General features: G+C 43.9%; 1 protein-coding gene across 1 annotated transcript in view; it reads left to right on the plus strand.

The window, feature by feature from the left end:
• The window catches only part of thnsl1 (threonine synthase like 1), a 30,919-nt gene extending 10,679 nt beyond the window's left edge, over positions 1-20,240 (plus strand). The window contains 2 exon segments of the mRNA XM_033015859.1: positions 17,840-18,397; positions 18,400-20,240. Coding sequence (XP_032871750.1) covers positions 18,014-18,397; positions 18,400-20,097 — 2,082 coding nt within the window. The 5' untranslated portion in view covers positions 17,840-18,013 and the 3' untranslated portion in view covers positions 20,098-20,240.
• The last annotated feature ends 799 nt before the right edge of the window (positions 20,241-21,039 follow it).

A 21,039-nucleotide genomic window follows, 5' to 3' on the forward strand; every position in this document is an offset into this window, starting at 1 on the left:
CAAGCTCATCTACTTTACTGTTTATACTTCGCGCATTCATGTACAATACTTTTAATTCCTTACGCATCTTACCTTTCACATTGATCCCTATATCACTTGGCCACACTCTCCTATTCTTTTGTGAGCTTTCTTCCCCGTTAATTCTGAAGTCATTAACTATCTCTTTACTCCCTTTCCCTTTAACTCCGTCATCGACTATCCCATTTGATCCCCCTCCCCCTTATTTAGTTTAAAACCACCTGAGTCGCAGGGGCAAATCTGCCTGCCAGAATGCCGGTCCCCCACCTGTTAAGATGCAATCCGTCCCTATTGTACAGTTTCCCCTTACTCCAAAACAGATCCCAGTGATCTAAGAATCTAAATTCCTGCCCCCTGCACCAGTTCCTCAGCCACACATTCAGGTCCCGTATCTCCCTGTTCCTGCTCTCGCCAGCACGAGGAACTGGAAGCAAACCGGAGATAACAACCCTGGAGATCCTGCTTTTCAGTATTTTTCCGAGCTCTCTAAAGTCAAACTGCAGAATATTCATCCCCTTCTTTCTGACATTGTTTGTGCCGACATGCACTACCACTTCCGGCTTTTCACCTTCGCCCTTGAGGATTTTCTGCACTCTGTCCGTGACATCCTGGATCCTGGCACCAGGAAGGCAGCACACCTTCCTCGAATCCTCCAGCCCCCAGTGTGTGAAAGAATTGCTCCTCAGGTCCCTATTAAATCTTTCCCCTCTCATCTTAAACTTATGTCCTTTGGTTCTTGATTCCTCTACTCAGGGTACAGGACTTTGTGCATTCATCCTATCTACTCCCCTCATGATATTATACTCCTTTATAAGATCAACCTTCTAAGAAATAAAGTATTATTAGACTAAGTGGGACCCGTTCCTCAACGCAATATTCCACCACTCACATATAGCCCCCCAACTGCGCAGGCGTGGCTAACCGGCTCCCGTTGTGACGCCCCTGATCCCCCCTCCTCCCCTCGCCCACCTTCACCCATTGTCCTCACCCCCCCCACACACTCACTCATTCCATCCCCCCTCAACCCCCCCCACCATCCATTCTTAATGGCTCTCTGGCAACGCAGCCATTCCAGCCCATTGGGTTCCCATTGTGACGTAGAACACGCAGGTATTACTGCGCAGGCGCAGCTGACGGGCACGGCAAGTGGAAAAGGGACTTATTAAAGCTTAAAATGTGAATAACTCTTAAAATATAACAACAATTTGAACGTTAAAGATGAGATTTATTCAGTCCATTCTTTCTTGTTGCGTCTCTTGTTGCATTCTGCAGCCGGGGGAGGGGGATGACTTCAGGCGGGAGCTGTCGGGGGCTGGTGGGGGGAGGGGGGACGGGGACGGCTTCAGGCAGGGGCTGGTGGGGTGGAACGTCCTGCAGCGGGGGACAGAGACGGCTTCAGGAGAGGGCTGTCGGGTGCTGGTGGGGAGGGAGTGTCCTGCAGCCGGGGGAGGGGGGTGGCTTCAGGCAAGCGGCATATCGCTGTTGTGGCCTAATGGGTCTGTGACCTGTCGCTACTGTGGCCTACCGCTACCGCTTCAGACGGGGACTGGTAGGGAGCATCCTGCAGCTGGGGACGGGGAGGCCTTCAGGCGGGGGCCCGTGGTGGTGGAGAGGGTCCTGCAGCTGGGGACGGCTTCAAGCGGGGGCCGGCGGGAGCGTTCTGTAGCCGGGGGACGGGGACAGTTTAAGGCGGGGCCTGGCGTGGGCCAGAGGGGGAACTGCTGCCGTGGCCTACCACTGCCATGGCCTGTTCCTACCCTGCCCCCCCCCCCCCCCCCCCCTGGCTACCAATATTGGAATTGGTGGAGAGGTGAAATATTGCGTTGGGGGACCAACCCTCCCGTGTGAACATGGGAACCAATGGGTCCCACTTAGTCTAGTTGTCTATATAGTTTTCAGCAAGGCATTGTATAAGGTTCTGCATGGTAAGCTGCTCTGGAAGGTTAGATCGCATGGGATCCAGGGAGGAGCTAGCCAATTGGATAGAGAATTGACTTCATAGAAGGAAGCAGAGGGTGATGGAGGAAGGTTGGTTTTAGGACTGGGGTCTGTGACAAATTATAGATAGCCAAGATGATTATCAAAAATTGATGTAGGATCTTGATCGGTTGGGCAGATGGGGTGAGGAATTGTTAATGTAGTTTATTACAGAGAAGAGCAATGTGTTGCATTTTGGGAAGACATATGTCCATCCCTCTCTATTTTCCCAGCAATAAACGATTGTTTGGGAAAGGTATATAGGCAATGGCATCAATTTCTACCGGTGAATTTGGGAGCTTGATTATAATATAATCCAGGTAAGACCGAAAGGGCAAAGTGAAAAAAGGTGATAAAATGTTTAATTTCAGTGACAGGATCACAGGAGGGAGAGGATAAAGACAGAGTTTGGATCGGGCATATGTTGAAGACCAGTGGTTCACAGGTTTTGCTTTGACACAAATATTGCAGATGGGGAGGCCAGTCCCATTGCCCGCATTTCTGATGAAAATGAATTAAAAGCAAGAAAGCCAGCGGCCAATTATAGAATGGATGGAATAGCATCACCACTCCAGATTGGAGGATCAGCACCTCATATTTTGCTTGGGTAGCTTACACCCCAGCAGTATGAATGTTGAATTATTTTAGTTTAGGTTACTTATACAAACACTCCCCTCTCTCCTCTACCATACACCCATTAAAAGTCCATTAACCAGTTCCATAGTTTGCAATGATGTTTCACTCTTGGGATCACACCATCCCTGTCCAACAATTGGTCTATTGATTTTGATTTGATTTGATTCAATTTATTGTCATTGCACTTTTCAGTGCAACGAAATGGTTTAGCCTGCAGTCATAACATAGAATAAATAACAAACACTCAACACAGTTTAAAGTCCCAAAGTCATTGTCTCTTCCCTCCTTGCTCTCCCTCTGCGCTGAGGCAATCCAAGCCTCCGATGTTGTGACCCCGCCGGGTGATGGTGTGCGAGTCCCGCGGCTGAATCCGTGCTCCGCAAACGGGCCGGTTCAAACTCCGCGGCCCGGGGCGGTCGAAGCTGCCGAAGCTGCCGTCCTCCAGTCCAGCGGACGCACCTGTTGTGGCGGGAGCTCCGGAAAAACAGGTCACCACCTGTGACCTGTGAGCTCCCGATGATGTCGTCCACTGGTCCGCGGCTGAGGCTCCAAAGTCGGGTCGGAAGTTGGGTCGCACCGCAACCACAGCCCCGAAGTCGGCCAGCCTCGTTGGTAAATCCTGGCTCTGACTCCGCAGCCTCGAGGTCGGTCGCAGTTGGAGGCCGCCAGCTCCGCGATAGGCCTCAGCGCAGACGGACACGGAGACGGGGGATACGGCAGGAAAGGTCGCATCCCCCCTGAAGGAAGAGTCAAAAAACATGTTACACCCACCCCCCCACACATAGACAACTAAATAAACTGTAAAAACGGGACAAGAGAAAACAAAAAACAGAAAAGACAAACGGACTGCAGGCGAGCCGCAGCTGAACCTCCCTGCCTGAAGTCGTCTGTTTCCAGCCATGAATTGTCCTGGTCTTGTTTTGCTTACAGTTCCTTCCCCCTACAATCAGTCTGAATAAGTGTCCAGACCTGAATGTCACCTATACATTTGCTCACGAGACACTGCCTCGCCCGCTGAGTTACTCCAGCATTTTGCAAAACCAACATCTGCAGTATACTTTTATTATATTAAGTCTCACAGTTGGTGGTCTCAATTTTCCCTGGGAGTACAGGAGCAAGTTAAAAAGGCAGGCCTCGCATGTTGGCTAATAGGCCGATAAAATGAAGGTAAACCTATGTGAAGTAACCATAGTGAGAGCAGCCATAGTGGGAATAGATGGAGTACAGTTCTGAACGCCCCCATTATAAGAAAGATATGGAAGCTTTGGAGAGGTTGTTGAGGAGTTTTACCAGAATGCTGCCTGGATTTGAAGGTTTCAACTACACTGCAACCTGTACTAGATATACTTGCATTGTTTTCTCTGCAACCTCCTCTGAGGTGGAGGGGAGACTTGATAGAAGTTACTCTGTCAGATACTGCACATGATTCATATTGCATTTACTTGTAAGTCAGGAGCATAATGTCTTGTGTTAAAAGTATAAGTTGCATTATATCGTTCAACTTACAACCATATCTGGTTAATAAATACAATTTCCTATTTTATATCAAATGTTTAATCATCCAATTGAACAAAATGATCAATATTTAGCTTCCTCTTTGCTAACCAAACTTGTGTTTTATTACTGTTACAGTGGTGATCTATCACCTCACTATTATTATTAGTATAACTATCTTGCCGCAGAGAAGAGGCACAAGCAATGTTTTTCATGCAGCCACTGGCAAACATGCAAGATGGATTGTTCTGGGAAAAATGTATGATCATATTTGAAAAAGTTTGGATGGAGCGTATAATTAACTTCATCCAACTCTTCAACTTTTCTATGCTTTTATTTGGAATTGAAAACATGTCAGTATTTTGATGTACAATTCTCTGGAGCTGTATGTGTTTCTCTGTTTGTAGCAATATGTCATATACACATCCTGTTATCTAGACAGAACAGCAACCTCTCTCAACTCTGTAGCAGTTCAAGAATGGTTATTTTTGGTTTCTCTTCCACTGTAATGATGTTTATTGTGCCTGTGGATACGTTTCATTACCTTATTATTTATAAGGCAGACGTTCTGCTAATTAATCAAATCAGGAATAGAATATTCAAATTTGGGAATTACATAAAAGTTTGGGATATTAATTGGGATCAATTTATTAATCATAGGGTCATTAATAGTTTATTCTTTCAGAGCTTTACATTTTGAAATCATTTTTAATTGACAGATTTGATTTGTCCTAGCTTGGAACAAATGGGATGCAGGGGTTTGCATCCTTTGTTCACCATCTCTTCCTTGCTCTGCCGGTCCATATGCTGGAGGCTATTAGTTATTTTCAGTGTTCTTACCAATTTTCCTTGTAGCTTGCTGTGAGAAAGATAGTGCTTCCAAAGTTCACAACATCTAAAAACACCTCAGAACCAATGAAGTTATTTTGTAGGTTTAATTATGGAAATTATTAAATTATTTCTGCATGGCAGTAGGATGAGTGAACAGATAACCTGCAGACATAAGGAACTGCTGATGTTAGAATCTTGAACAAGCCAGAATTGAAGGACGTTATTTTAGGAAGGAGGTGAGGAGAAATCTCTTTAATCTAGTGAATCTGTGGAATTCTTTGCCACAGAAGGCTGTGGAGGCCAAGTCAGTGGATATTTTTAAGGCAGAGAAAGATAGATTCTTGATTAGTACAGGTGTCAGAGGTTATGGGGAGAAGGCAGGAGAATGGGGTTAGGAGGGAGAGAGAGATCAGCCATGATTGAATGGCGGAGTAGACTTGATGGGCCAAATGGCTTAATTCTACGACTATTCCGTATGACCTTATGACAATGTGCCAGAGTAATTCAACTGGTAGGGCAGTATCTATGGAGGGAATGGATAGGTGATCTACCCCCATCAGTCTGAAGAAGGGTTTCGGCCGGAAACTTTGCCTATTTCCTTCGCTCCATAGATGCTGCTGCACCCGCTGAGTTTCTCCAGCTTTTTTGTGTACCTACTGGATTAACTAATTGGATCAGGTGACATCCCTGAAGCACGTTCTGGGTCGGGACTACTTTCCGGGGGTTGGGGGGTTTGGTGGGGGGGGGGGGGGGTTTGGTGGGGGGGGATTGGTGGGGGGGGGGTGATTTGGGAGGATGGGGGAGAAGAGAGGCAGGTCAAAGCGTGGCAGGTAGGTGGACACAGGTCATGTTGGGGGGGGGTGGGTTGTTGATAGGCATATGGTCAGAACAAAGGCCAGAGATAAGAGCAGAAGGTGTGAGACAGAACGATATAACAGTTACAAATTGTGAAACCAGAAGACTTTGTGTCCTCTCATGTAAACCGGCATCTGCAGTTCCTACTAACTACTGCCCATGATTGTGTTGGCTTATTATTTTCACGAGTCTGTGCTATCCAGACAACTCATACCATATATTAAGGTAGTGCAAAAGAGAAAATAAGAGTATAGAATATGGCGTTACAGCTACTAAGTTCAGGTAAAACATATATAAGGCCACAACAAAGTTGATTGGAAGATTAGTAATATACCCTTCACATATAAGAGGTTCGTTCCAGAGTCATAACACCGGGGATTGTTCTTGAATCTGATGATATGTGCTTTCAAGCTTATTTATTTTCTGCCCAATGGGAGAAGGGAGGGGAGAGAGTGTCCGGGGTTTGAGTCGTCTTTGAATCCATTGGCTGCTTTCCTAAGGCAGCATGAAGTGTGGATGCAATCGATGGTCTGGGCTGCGTTCTTGAGGGGTTTTGCAATTTCTTGTTGTCTTGATCACCACAGTTGCCATACCAAACTGCTGCATCCCAATAGGATGCTCTCTATGATCCATCTGCAGAAATTGATAAGATTGGAAACGTTCCAAATTTCCTTAGCCTTCTGTGAAACAAGGCATTGGTGTGTTTTCTTGGCTGTGGTGTCAATGTGCAGGACCAGGTCAAATTGTGGGGGATGTTTAATTATCTGGCTGTTGTTAATTATCTACTCAATTATCACAATGCACTGCTATGCATGTAAGTAATTAACTATTGCCAGCACATTAACCTCTCATTAATTGATACTGCCAACTGCCCTGTAATTATTAGCCACTTCTCAGTAGTTGATAAATACCTGGTAAATACATGCAGCACAACAGTTAGAATCGATAAATCAATAATTGTGCTAATCGTTCAGAAATCATAGTCATACAGCACAGAAACAGACCTTTAGATCAACTCATCCATCCTGACTAAGATCCATTTCCATTTTCCTGTGTTTCATGCATATCCCTCTATAACCATTATGTCCAAGTGTCTTTTAAATGCTGTTATTGTACCTGCCTCAACTCCTTTGGCAGCTCGTTTCATCATCTTCTGTGTGAAAAGGTTACCCCTCAGGTTCCTATTAAATCTTTCTCCTTTCTCCTTAAACCTCTGCCTTCGTGTTCTTTTTTGGATTGGATTCAATTTATTGTCATTATCTCATAAGAGACAACAAAATGGATTTTCCTTACAGTCAAATAACATAAAAATAAATAATAAATAAAACATTTTTTTTTTTAAAGCACAAAGACAGAAGTCCACGACACAACATAACCCCACAGTGGCACCAAAGTTGAGGAAGGTACCATAGCCCAGTCAGCCTCCCCGCCGATCTTCCCAGATGTTCACCCATGGTCGGGGCCTCCCGAGCACCCGCAGTCGCCGCCACAGGTGGCCCGATGCTCAGGCCCTCACGCCGGGATGATGGAACACCGTTCTTGATTCCCTTACCTTGGGAAAATGACTTTGTGCATACACTCTATCTCTTCTGTTCAGGATTTTAAAAGCTCTATAAGATCACCTTTTAATGGACCTACATTATGTTGGGGTTTTCAGAAAATGTCCCACGATTATGAGATGCCCCTGCACTGCAGTGTCTGAGCAAGATTACACAAAGCTTCTCAGTTATTCCTCAATCATTTTTTTTTTTGATAGTGATCTCTCCATTTATCTTTTTCTTAATTCTGTGGCAAACCCAAGCCACAACTTTATAAACGAGTTTTAAGAAGTAATTATTAATTCTGATTTTAAACTGAAACATCAGTGTGATGTATAAAATAATTCAATCTGGTAATGACTGTATGTCAGCATTTTATATAAAAGGTTTATCTTTCAAAAACACGGAACAAACTGAAGTTAGAGATGAAAAAATAATTGTGAACCACTTAAGGGAGTGCAAGGTATTCAAAATAATCTAATGCAACGACAGTTAAATGGACTATAAAATGAATCCATTCATTTAATTCCAAAGCAGTTAAAAAATATTTTTGAGCCTGAGGATCAGGTCATGTGGAGATTTTCATAAGTGATTGCCGGACAGTATTATCCAGGATGTGAAGTTTGAGCAGTTTGTCACTGAAATCGAAGATTTGCTGCCTCAAAATCATTCCTGTATTTATTAATGTAATGGAGTTGAAGGATGCAGTCAATTTTCATATCTCAGTTTTTAGGTCAACAGTAGATTGAGGTTTAAATTTAGATTTATTATTGTCAAGTGAGAAGCTTTGTTTTGCATGCCTTCCAATCAAATCAGATAATACTACACATAAATATTATCCAGTCCAACTCCCTTACGACAGGTAGGTCGAGCAAAGGGTAAGAAAGGGCAGAGTGCAGAAAATAGTTCTCAGCATTGTAGCACATGTCTATTGTAGCACGAAGATAGCCACAAAAAGCTGGAGTATCTCAGGCAGCATCTCTGGAGAGAAGGAATGGGTGACGTTTCAGGTCATGACCCTTCTTCAGTTACTCCGTTTCAGTCTAGCTTTTTGTGTCTATCTTCGGTTCAAACCAGCATCTGCAGTTCCTTCCTACACATTTTGTCTATTGTAGTACATCAGTTCCAGAAACAAAGTCCAATGTCTGCATTGGGGTCGAAGTAACAGATGGTGTTGGAACCTTAATTGCTATAAATTTGCATAAGGCAAATTTGTAATCTTGCTCTTCCTGAAATATGAACCATGAATAGTTGTTGAGTCTAAAGGTATTATTTTTTTCATGATGCCATGTTGTATCTATAATCCTTTATTGTTTTTTAATGCTTCATTGAAGTGACAATGAAACATGAAATCTACAGCATTGACTAGTTTAGCACACTGTAGCAAGAATGCTAGCTGTATATGATGAGGGAAAAGAATGGCCTCGTAATTTTATAGCGCATTTTCATTTTCCTCAGAATTCCCAAGATGCTTTAAATGGATTTAAGTGCTTTTAAGTATGATTTCCTCAGTAGCTTATCTCCATAACAACCATGACCGCAACCCATCAGAGATATTCCCCTTACCCACTCTCTCTGCAACTTAATATTACCTTTCAGGGGAATCAATTAATTGTAATGCATGGAAGCACAACTATACAAACCAATGGACATCCTTCTGCATTACGATAGACATTGGGTATGGACCAAGTGCTGGGCATCTCATTACTCAGCACTCGATTCATAGCCCTCAATGACGAAAGGGCCTGTCCCATTTGGCAATTTTTTTCGGCGACTGCCGGTGTCATTGACTGCCGTATCAGGGTCGCCAAATGATTTTAAACATTTCAAAATCCAGCGGCGACAAAAAAATGTTGAGATACTTGAGGAAACACCGCGCGTCAATACCCGCGTCACGCCGCAACTTCTTCGGTGACCTGATACGTCAGTCAATGATGCCGACAGTCACCGAAAAAATCGCCAAGTGGGACGGCCCTTAAGTGATTCAATTGTTCATCTGGACACTTCTTACATGGGCCGTTGGTGGGCCGGGGAGCCGTTGGTGTGAGGAGGCGTTGCCTGGAGCTGTAAGTATAAAAACAGCGCGGGGCTTGCGTTTACAGAGGCCCGGGGAGCCGTTGGTGAGAGGAGGAGTTGCCTGGAGCTGTAAGTATAAAAACAGCGCGGGGCTTGCGTTTACAGAGGCCCGGGGAGCCGTTGGTGAGAGGAGGAGTTGCCTGGAGCTGTAAGTATAAAAACAGCGCGGGGCTTGCGTTTACAGAGGCCCGGGGAGCCGTTGGTGTGAGGAGGCGTTGCCTGGAGCTGTAAGTATAAAAACAGCGCGGGGCTTGCGTTTACAGAGGCCCGGGGAGCCGTTGGTGAGAGGAGGAGTTGCCTGGAGCTGTAAGTATAAAAACAGCGCGGGGCTTGCGTTTACAGAGGCCCGGGGAGCCGTTGGTGAGAGGAGGAGTTGCCTGGAGCTGTGAGTTACCCAAATCTGTAACGTTCCATCTCACTTCCAGAGAAGGATTCTGGTGGAAGCCTCTGATTGGTGGAAGAGGACCAGCGGAAGCAGCTGATTGGCTTGTATTGTATTTGTATTGTAATTGTAAGGCTTTATTGTATTTGGACAAGGGGGAGAATGAGGGCCAGGGCAGTTTACTGTTCTGGATGTCAGATGTGGGAGGTCATGGAGTCTGAGTGCTCTCCAGACGTCCACATCTACGCCAGGTGCGTCGAGATGGGGCTCCTAAGGGACCGCGTTAGGAACCTGGAGCAGCAACTCGATGACCTCTGTCTGCTCAGGGAGAGCGAGGAGGTCATAGAAAGGAGTTACAGGGAGGTGGTCACTCCAAGACCACGGGAGACAGAAAACTGGGTCACAGTTAGGAAGGGCAATGGGCAGAGGCAGGGACTGGTGAGTACCCCGGTGGCTGTACACCTTGAAAATAAGTACTCATGCTTGAGTAAGGGTGGGGGAGACAGCCTACCTGGGGGCAGCAACAGTGGCCGGGCCTCTGGCACAAAGACCGGTCCGGTTGCTCAGAAGGGTAAGGAAAAGAAGAGGAGGGCAATTGTAATAGGGGACTCTATAGTCAAGGGGTCGGATAGGCGATTCTGTGGACGCAGACAGGAGTCCCGGATGGTAGTTTGCCTCCCTGGTGCCAGGGTCAGGGATGTGTCTGAACGTGTCCAAGAAATCCTGAAATGGGAGGGAGAGGAGCCTGAGGTTGTGGTGCATATAGGTACCAACGACATAAGTAAAAAAAGAGAAGAGGTCCTGAAAGAAGAATTTAGGGAGTTAGGTAGAGAGTTAAGGAGAAGGACTGGAAAGGTAACAATCTCAGGATTACTGCCTGTGCCACGCGACAGTGAGAGTAGGAATGGAGCGAGGTGGAGGATAAATGCGTGGATGAGAGACTGGTGCAGTGGGTATGGATTCAAGTTTCTGGATCATTGGGACCTCTTTTGGGGAAGGTGCGACCTGTACAGAAAGGACGGGTTGCACTTGAACTCAAGGGGGACCAATATCCTGGCGGGGAGATTTGCAAAGGCTACTGGGGAGACTTTAAACTAGTATGGTTGGGGGGAGGGACTCAAATTGGGAAAGCTAGCAGTCAGTGTGGGAAGCAGTGGGCAGAGAATGGTAGCACTCTGACCCAAAATGTTGGGGAGAGAGAAAAAAAAGAAAATAATCAGAGAATAAGAGAGGGTGGGTTTCTTAAATGTGTATATTTTAATGCTAGGAGCATTGTAAGAAAAGTGGATGAACTTAGAGCCTGGATTGACACCTGGAAGTATGATGTTGTGGCGATCAGTGAAACATGGTTGCAGGAGGGCTGTGATTGGAAACTAAATATTCTAGGATTTCATTGCTTCAGGTGTGATAGAATTGGAGGGGCAAGAGGTGGAGGTGTTGCATTGCTTATCAGGGAAGATATTACAGCAGTGCTTTGGCAGGATAGATTAGAGGGCTCGTCTAGGGAGGCTATTTAGGTGGAACTGAGAAATGGGAAAGGGGTAGCAACACTTATAGGGGTGTATTATAGACCGCCAAATGGGGAGCGGGAATTGGAAGAGCAAATATGTAAGGAGATTGCAGATATTAGTAGTAAGCACAAGGTAGTGATTGTGGGAGATTTCAATTTTCCACACATAGACTGGGAAACACATTCTGTAAATGGGCTGGATGGGTTGGAGTTTGTAAAATGTGTGCAGGATAGTTTTTTGCAACAATACATAGAAGTACCTACTAGAGAAGGGGCGGTACTGGACCTCCTGTTAGGAAATGAGGGGTCAGGTGGCAGAGGTATGTGTTGGGGAACAGTTCGGGTCCAGTGATCACAATACCATTAGTTTCAATATAATTATGGAGAGGGACAAAACTGGACCTAGGGTTGAGATTTTTGATTGGAGAAAGGCTAACTTTGAGGAGATGCGAAAGGATTTAAAAGAGTAAATTGGGACAGTTTGTTTTATGGGAAAGATGTGGAAGAGAAATGGAGTACATTTAAAGGTGAAATTTTAAGAGTACAGAATCTTTATGTCCCTGTTCGGTTGAAAGGAAATCGTAAAAATTGTAAAGAGCCATGGTTTTCAAGGGAAATTGGACACTTGGTTCGGAAAAAGAGGGAGATCTACAATAGTTATAGGCAGCATGGAGTAAATGAGGTGCTTGAGGAGTATAAAGAATGTAAAAAGAATCTTAAGAAAGAAATTAGAAAAGCTAAAAGAAGATATGAGGTTGCTTTGGCAAGTAAGGTAAAAGTAAATCCGAAGGGTTTCTACCGCTATATTAATAGCAAAAGGATAACGAGGGATAAAATTGGTCCATTAGAGAGTCAGAGTGGCCAACTATCTGCAGAGCCAAAAGAGATGGGGGAGATATTGAACAGTTTATTTTCTTCGGTATTCACCAAGGAGAAGGATATTGAATTATGTGAGGTAAGGGAAACAAGTAAAGTAGCTATGGAAACTATGAGGATCAAAGAAGAGGAAGTACTGACACTTTTGAGAAATATAAAAGTGGATAAGTCTCCAGGTCCGGACAGGATATTCCCTAGGACATTGAGGGAAGTTAGTGTAGAAATAGCAGGGGCTATGGCAGAAATATTTCAATTGTCATTAGAAACGGGAATAGTGCCGGAGGATTGGCGTACTGCGCATGTTGTTCCATTGTTTAAAAAGGGGTCTAAGAGTAAACCTAGCAATTATAGACCTGTTAGTTTGACGTCAGTGGTGGGCAAATTAATGGAAAGAATACTTAGAGATAATATATATAAGCATCTGGATAAACAGGGTCTGATTAGGAACAGTCAACATGGATTTGTGCCTGGAAGGTCATGTTTAACTAATCTTCTTGAATTTTTTGAAGATGTTACTCGGGAAATTGATGAGGGTAAAGCAGTGGATGTTGTGTATATGGACTTCAGTAAGGCCTTTGACAAGGTTCCTCATGGAAGGTTGGTTAAGAAGGTTCAATGGTTGGGTATTAATGGTGGAGTAGCAAGATGGATTCAACAGTGGCTGAATGGGAGATGCCAGAGAGTAATGGTGGATGGTTGTTTGTCAGGTTGGAGGCCAGTGACGAGTGGGGTGCCACAGGGATCTGTGTTGGGTCCACTGTTGTTTGTCATGTACATCAATGATCTGGACGATGGTGTGGTAAATTGGATTAGTAAGTATGCAGATGATACTAAGATAGGTGGGGTTGCGGGTAATGAAGTAGAGTTTCAAAGTCTACAGAGAGATTTATGCCAGTTGGAAGAGTGGGCTGAAAGATGGCAGATGGAGTTTAATGCTGATAAGTGTGAGGTGCTACATCTTGGCAGGACAAATCAAAATAGGACGTACATGGTAAATGGTAGGGAATTGAAGAATGTAGGTGAACAGAGGGATCTGGGAATAACTGTGCACAGTTCCCTGAAAGTGGAATCTCATGTAGATAGGGTGGTAAAGAAAGCTTTTGGTGTGCTGGCCTTTATAAATCAGAGCATTGAGTATAGAAGTTGGGATGTAATGTTAAAATTGTACAAGGCATTGGTGAGGCCAATTCTGGAGTATGGTGTACAATTTTGGTCGCCTAATTATAGGAAGGATGTCAACAAAATAGAGAGAGTACAGAGGAGATTTACTAGAATGTTGCCTGGGTTTCAGCAACTAAGTTACAGAGAAAGGTTGAACAAGTTAGGGCTTTATTCTTTGGAGCGCAGAAGGTTAAGGGGGGACTTGATAGAGGTTTTTAAAATGATGAGAGGTATAGACAGAGTTGACGTGGAAAAGCTTTTCCCACTGAGAGTAGGGAAGATTCAAACAAGGGGACATGACTTGAGAATTAAGGGACTGAAGTTTAGGGGTAACATGAGGGGGAACTTCTTTACTCAGAGAGTGGTAGCTGTGTGGAATGAGCTTCCAGTGAAGGTGGTGGAGGCAGGTTCGTTTTTATCATTTAAAAATAAATTGGATAGTTATATGGATGGGAAAGGAATGGAGGGTTATGGTCTGAGCGCAGGTATATGGGACTAGGGGAGATTATGTGTTCGGCACGGACTAGAAGGGTCGAGATGGCCTGTTTCCGTGCTGTAATTGTTATATGGTTATTATATGGTTATGATGTGAGTGATCCAGCTTCACTGACTCTCTTAAAGAGTGAATTTAAGGCACTTACCATTCAGGCTCTGGATGAAGAAGATCACCTTCATATCCCTTCTGAATTTCTATCCCCTTACCCTAAATCGTTATACTCTTGTTTTACTACCTCTGATATGGAGAAATGTTTCTTGCAGTCAACCCAATCTATAATCCTCATGATTTTACATACTTCAATTATGTCCCCTCTTAACTTCCTTTGTTCCCAGGAGAAAAGATCTATCTTCTCCAGTCTCTTCTTACAACTAAACCAGTGCCGGATTTACGTATAAGCTAAACAAGCTATAGCTTAGGGCCCCCACTTTCTAGGGGGCCCACCGAAAAAATTGAAAAAAATGGGGTGTACATTTCCAAAATATAAGATAAAAAAGAACTAAAATCAGGGCCGGATTTACCTATAAGCTAGACAAGCTTAAGCACAACCACGGCCAGCATATCATCGGCCGCCCTGCGCATGCGCACTGCAACGGCAACTGGTCGGCGCTGGGCACTTTCTCCCTCGCTTTGAATTATGGGAGATTTGGCCGGCATGGCTGTCCAGTCGCTGGGGGCCTCACAAGTGGAACAGCTTAGGGCCTCTCTTCATCTAAATCCGGCACTGAACTAAACTGTTCCATCTCAGGCAACCTCCTCTGCATTTTCTTTGGTCCTGTCTCTTGGTGACCAGAACTTCATGCAGTACTTCAGTAAGGTTTGATAAAGTTGGAGTGTAATCTCCCGATTTATCTATTCAGTGCCTCAATTAATATAATGATGGCCAGTATACTGAATGCTCTCCTAACTATGTTATCTACCTCTGCTGCCAACTTCAAAGATCTATGGATTTAAGGTGCAAGGTATCTCCGTTCCTCAGTTTCTTTATTCACATATATTACAAGCAAAAAGATTTAATTTAATATGTTAACTTTATTTCTATTTCCACAGGTGCTGCGTAATATGCTGTGTGTTTGTAGTGTATGTGCACCACCATCTTTGTAAAAATGTTGCCCATCAGGATGCTTTTATATCTTTTATCTCTCATCTTTCCCTTTAGTTTTAGCCTCCCCTACCCTGGGGGAAAATGTGGCTGTTTATCTTGTATGTGCCCCTCATTATTTTATCAACCTCTATAAGATCACCCCTCAGCCTCCTCCATCCTAGGATAAAAAAAAGTCTAGCCCATTCACCCTCTCCTTATAACTCAGACCCCCACAGACCCAATAATATACTTATAAATCATTTTTGCTCCCGTTTCAATTAAATGACACTCCTTCCAATAACAGTGTGACCAGAATTCTCACAGTTCTTCAAATATGCCTTAACAGCATAATCACATTCCAATTCTTGTACTCAGTACCTGACCAATGAAGGTAAATGTGACAAATGCCTTATTCACATGTTTCATCTTTCATGGAACAATGTACTTTCCCCCTGAGGTCTCTCTCTTCTACAACCCTTCCCAGGGCCGTATCATTTATTGTGTATGTTTTGCCCTGGTTTGTCTTACCAAAATACAACAGCATGTCCTTGCGCTTCTATTAAACTCCATCTGACATTCATCGGCCCTTTGCCTCAATTGATCCAGATATCATAAAGTGATACAGCGTGGAAATAGGCCCTTTGGCCCAACTTGCCCACACCGGCCAGCATGTCCCAGCTACACTAATCCCACTTGCCTGGATTTGGTCCATATCCCTCTGTCCATAAACCTGTCCTATCCATGTACCCGTTGAACTGTTTCTTAAACATTGGGATAGACCCTGCCTCAACTAACTCCTCTGGCAGCTTGTTCAATACACCCACCATCCTTTGTGTGAAAAAGTCACCCTTCAGGTTCCTATTAAATCTTTTCCCCTTCACTTGGAACCTATGTCCTCTGGTCCTTGATTCCCCTACTCTGGGCAAGAGACTCTGTGCATCGACCTGATCTATTCCTCTCATGATTTTATACATATCGATAAGATCTCAGTGTAAACTAGATTCTGTACTGTCCACTACACCATCACATTTAGTGCCATGTGCAGACGTACTAACTGCAATCTACAGTCTCTGTAGCCGAATTACAAAGGATAGCAGACAAATAATTTGTTTTCAAGTGAGCTTGTTGAGAGGTGAATGGGAAGTACCATAGAACATATATTTCTGTTCATGTAGGAGTGCTGAAAGGCTCATGTGTAACAATTCATCCAAAAGTTGTGATCTCAATACTGCACTGAGGGTCAGCCTGTATTGTTCAACTCAAAACCTTGGAGTAGGTTGTATTTGATGGATGACTGAACCATGTCTGACACAACATATGAACCTTGAAATGAATCCAACTGCTCTAATCCCCTGTGGAAAAAACATGTACCATTTTATAATTATAAAGATGTATTACAGAGGGACCGACCTCACCTCGATGTTGGCCAATTTGTTAAGGAAATGTATGTTTGGCGGCTGGTGCAAAATACATGCTCCTTCAGCCACTCGTCGCCTCCTGCACTCCCACTCCTGTGCAGTCAGTTCAGACAGATGTGCAAACATTGAGCATAATTGGCACCCGATGCTCTCAATATTCTCAAACTCTCCCGCCGTAGTCATATGATTGTGTAAAGATCATTTTACAGATTTATAAATTGTGTTATTGACGGTAATGCAAAGGATTTTTAACATTGATACCTCACTGCAGATTCCTACATTTTTTTCATGTTGTAATTGCTTTTTCTCACATGGTTAGTTAAAAATGTGGCTGAATATGCTCTTTATTTGCAGGATTCACAGTACACTTTTTTGATTTCCATGCTTTATCAGTTTAGTCCCACCGCCACGGGTACTGTGTTGTCCCGTGCTACCTGCTTCATGGTCGGATAGTTGGCAACTAAACTGTCTCCCCCACCTGGTTTGCCAGGTGAGGAGGGGGCTGTGGACCCCCAGCAGGACCAAAAACAAGACCTGCCAAAGGGCGGATGAGCTCCTCGTGAGCCAACGGCCATCCACACTTCAGTAGAAGTTGCGATCACTGTCATACATAGCATTGTAAGGCACCGTGCCCGTTGATATTTTCAACAATGATGATGATGATGATGATTATGTTTCCAGTAGTTAGCTTTAGATAGCATATACTTCCAAAAAAAGTAGTTATTGTATTGTGGATAAAGTACTGCATAGACAACATTGGTCATGACTTTGTTGATATATGGGTAGTTTAGAACAGTACTGCCAGCATTTATTTAATTAAAAAAATGGAGTCATAGATATTTTCATATGTATAGTCAAAATGCCCTTAATCCTATGGACAACATTGGAAGTCAAGTGGCAGAGCTCTCTCTTTCTGAGGTTACTGAGTTTTACATTGGGAAGTGACTTTTAGGTCCTGTGTTAATTTAGATTGATACAAGAACATCTATCCCATGTGTTGTGGGGAAAAAGGAAAACATTAAAATAACTCCCTTTTCCAAAGCATTGCATTATACTTGTTTAAACCAGCATCTGCAGTTCTTTCCTACTTGTTTGCAGGTACTTCCAGCTGATTATATAATTTTAATTGTTTTAATGCTTTTTTAATGTTTCACCTTATTTACTCACTTGTAATAGAATTTTTTTTGGGACCAGAAATGTTTAATTCTTTTCAGACAGCAGAGCTGTGGTGGGCCTTTGCAAATTATCAAAGCTGCAAGGGGGGTTTCAGGGAAGCTTGAATTAAAAGAAAATATACGATTGTAAAAATCTGAGGTTGTCTTGTTTAAAAAACAAAAAACAAAATAGTAAATGATATAATGAATGTTACATTTTGGTAGAAATTAATATATGTTCTTAATTATTTTATTTGCCTTTGAAGGAAATTAATGATGGTTAATTTCCATTAATGATATTATTCCATTTGTAATTTCTGCCTTTTCTTCTAGGTTCTGATATATGCCCTTGTTTGAAGGATGGTCACGATGTCCCGACTGATTTCTGCAGGTGCACGTTTACTGAAGCACAGACTTTTTCACTCGAATGTGTGTGGTCAGTCTTTAATTTCAGTTAACTGAAATTGTGTTTTATGTTTAAGGACATACCCATTTCCTAAACGTCCCATGTCAATGCTGCCCACAGTTTGTTCACTGCTGGATGAGAAGAATATCGTTCTTGTGGGGGCTCCTCGCGCAGGGATGACAACGGTAGGGATCTTTCTTGGTCAGATGACTGGCCTACCAGTGATAGATATTGATGATCTACTCAAAAGAACCTGGCACATGAGCGTGACTCAGAAGCTGCAGCAGATTGGTGATGAATTATTCTTACAAGAAGAAGGTGAAATTCCTCAGAGATTTTCAACAACGAGAAGCATTATTGCTCTTACTGGGTCTAATCCACTGCATCCCCAGAGTATGTACCACATGAAAAAGAATGGGGTCGTTGTTTATCTCGATGTGCCTCTTGAAGAATTACTTGAAAGGCTTGAAGGTATGAAGGTAGACCACACATTGTTGGGCTAAGGCCTGGTGTTCCAATACAAGAAATTCTTCAGAGCAGACAACAATTTTACCATAAATGGTATGATATACGGGTTCTATGTCAGTACGGTGACAAAGTTCTTGATGGTTTGAAGAGGCATCAAGGCTCTGAGATATTTATTTCCACAAGAAGTGTAGCTAAAAAACCTGTATTAATGAAAGATCCCAACTCCTTCTCCGATGTCATTATTGAAGGCCTGGCTTTTGATGGTGATCTCTACGTCCCTGCAGACAACTTTCCTGCAATGGTTGCTGGGGAGTGGCAAAGGCTGGTTGAAGCACCTTATACTGAACGGGCCCAGGTCATTTTGGAAAAGTGTGTGCACCCCATTGATGTGCCAGCTATGAACCTGCGAGAGATGGTGATGAGAGCATATGGACAGAACTTTGCATGCAGCAACATAGCACCAATCAGACATTTGTCTGGCAATCAGTATATTTTTGAATTATTCCATGGGCCCACAGCATCCGTCAAAGATTTTGCTTTGCAGATGTTTCCATAACTATTTGCATATTGCATGTCTAGAACTTGCAATTACCTAATTCTAATGGCTACGTCTGGGGATACAGGGTGTGCTGTTCTGGATGGTATTGGCTGCCTCAGTGATAATGACAAACAAAGAATCTCAGTTCTCACATTTTTTCCCAAAGATGGAATTAGTCAGATTCAGAAGGCACAGATGATTAGTTACAAAGATGAAAATGTGAAGACTGTAGGTGACAAGTCTAACTTTGATTTCTGTCAGTCAACCATAAAGCAAATATTCACAAATCCCAATTACATTGGCTTCCTGACAGTTGAATATGGGTCAGCTCTAAGCACTGCAAACTCAATAAACTGGGCTTGTCTGCTGCCACAGGTAATTTATCATGCCTCTGCCCATCTCGATCTTATCAAGCAAGGCGTAATTGCTTTTGGAGATCCAGTTGATGTTTGCATTCCCACAGGACATTTTGGCAACATAATGGCAGCGGTATATGCAAAATGCATGGGGATTCCAATTTGAAAATTCATATGCGCTTCAAATCAAAATAATGCCCTGACTGATTTCATAAGAACAGGCAAATATGATTTGAGGCATAGAACTGCAACAGCTTCCATGTCTCCTGGATTAGATATTCTCAGGTCCTCCAACGTCGAGAGATATTTACACCTTGTTGCACGTGGTGAAGGGCAGCTGGTGAGGGAGCTGATTTCCCAGTTGGATGAGAGCAACCACTTTCAGGTGCCAAATATTTTGCTGAAGAGAATTCAACTTAGCTTTCTGGCAGATTGGTGTTTGGAGGAGGAGTGCTTAGCTGCAATCTATTCTGTGCATAAGTCCACAGGATACGTTCTGGACCCGCACACAGCCGTGGCAAAAGTTGTAGCAGATCGTCAGCAAGACCGGAGCTGTCCAATTATTATTGCAGCAACAGCTCATCCTTGCAAGTTCACAGCTGATGTGTTACAGGCTTTGAGGTTTAAGGAAATCAGTCAGCATCCAGCTGATCAGCTCCAGATGTTAAGTTCCCTAAACTCCCTGCCTTCTGTTCACAAAGCCGTGATGGAGAGAATTGGCAAGATTCACATCCAAAAAAAAGAAGTCTGTCCAGAAGAGCCAAGTATAATTATGGATACTATTGAAAATTTTATTCAGCAGCAAGTTATGAAAATTAATTAGATAATATGGTCCCTGATTTTCATTATGACACAAATTTCAAGAATAATTAGTATGTTTTCTGCTTGTATGGTAACATACTGCTTGTATATTTTCTGCTAGATTTGGAAGCAATGCATGCCCCACCATGGGATTACTAAAGAGCCTGGTCCACCAGCATGCGATTGCATGCGTCTAGCGCGACCAAACGTGGTGGCTTGAGGCGTACGGCCTCGTGGGGCCGGTCCCAATTCCAACCGCAGAGGCGTATGGAGTTGTGCGGGGCTGGTCCCGACATCATACTCACCAATCAGCTGAGCAGGAGGTGGGCCGACTGAATTTGAACGTCGAAAGGCGTCGGGCGGTGACGTGATCACGCAACGGCACGTCGGGCGGTGATGTCATCGCGCAACGCCACACGCTAGGCGTACGCCGTCAAGACGCTGCATACGGTGTCAAGACGCTGCGTACAAAGTCGAGACGCTGCGTACGCCCGTCGAGACGTTGCGTACGGCCTCAATGCGGCTGCGGGCCGACAGGCAGTTGTCGCGCGGGATTTTCGGACAGTGCAAGATATTTGGAGCCCCGGCCGATGTTGGGACCAGCCCCGCACAACTCCATACGCCTCCGCCGATCGAAGTGGGACCGGCCCCGCGAGGCCATACGCCTCAAGCGACCACGTTTGGTCGCGCTAGCGCATGCTATCGCATGCTTGTGGGTCAGGCCCTTTAGGCCTTGAGCACAAACAAGTTGAATCTTGTTCGCTTATTAAATTGTTGTGATGTTTCAGCCTCTGTCATCTACTATATAAACTTATCTTTGCCATTCACAGATTATATAGGGAAAGTATTTCATCAACAAAGGAAACAGCATTGTATCTGGTCTGGGAAACAAAGCAGAGAAATTGGAGGGTATCATAGGAGATCACCTACCTAACATTGACCACAACATGATCCAAGACTAGAA

The sequence above is a fragment of the Amblyraja radiata genome, chromosome 2 (assembly GCF_010909765.2).
Source record: "Amblyraja radiata isolate CabotCenter1 chromosome 2, sAmbRad1.1.pri, whole genome shotgun sequence".
Taxonomy (NCBI): Eukaryota; Metazoa; Chordata; class Chondrichthyes; order Rajiformes; family Rajidae; genus Amblyraja; species Amblyraja radiata.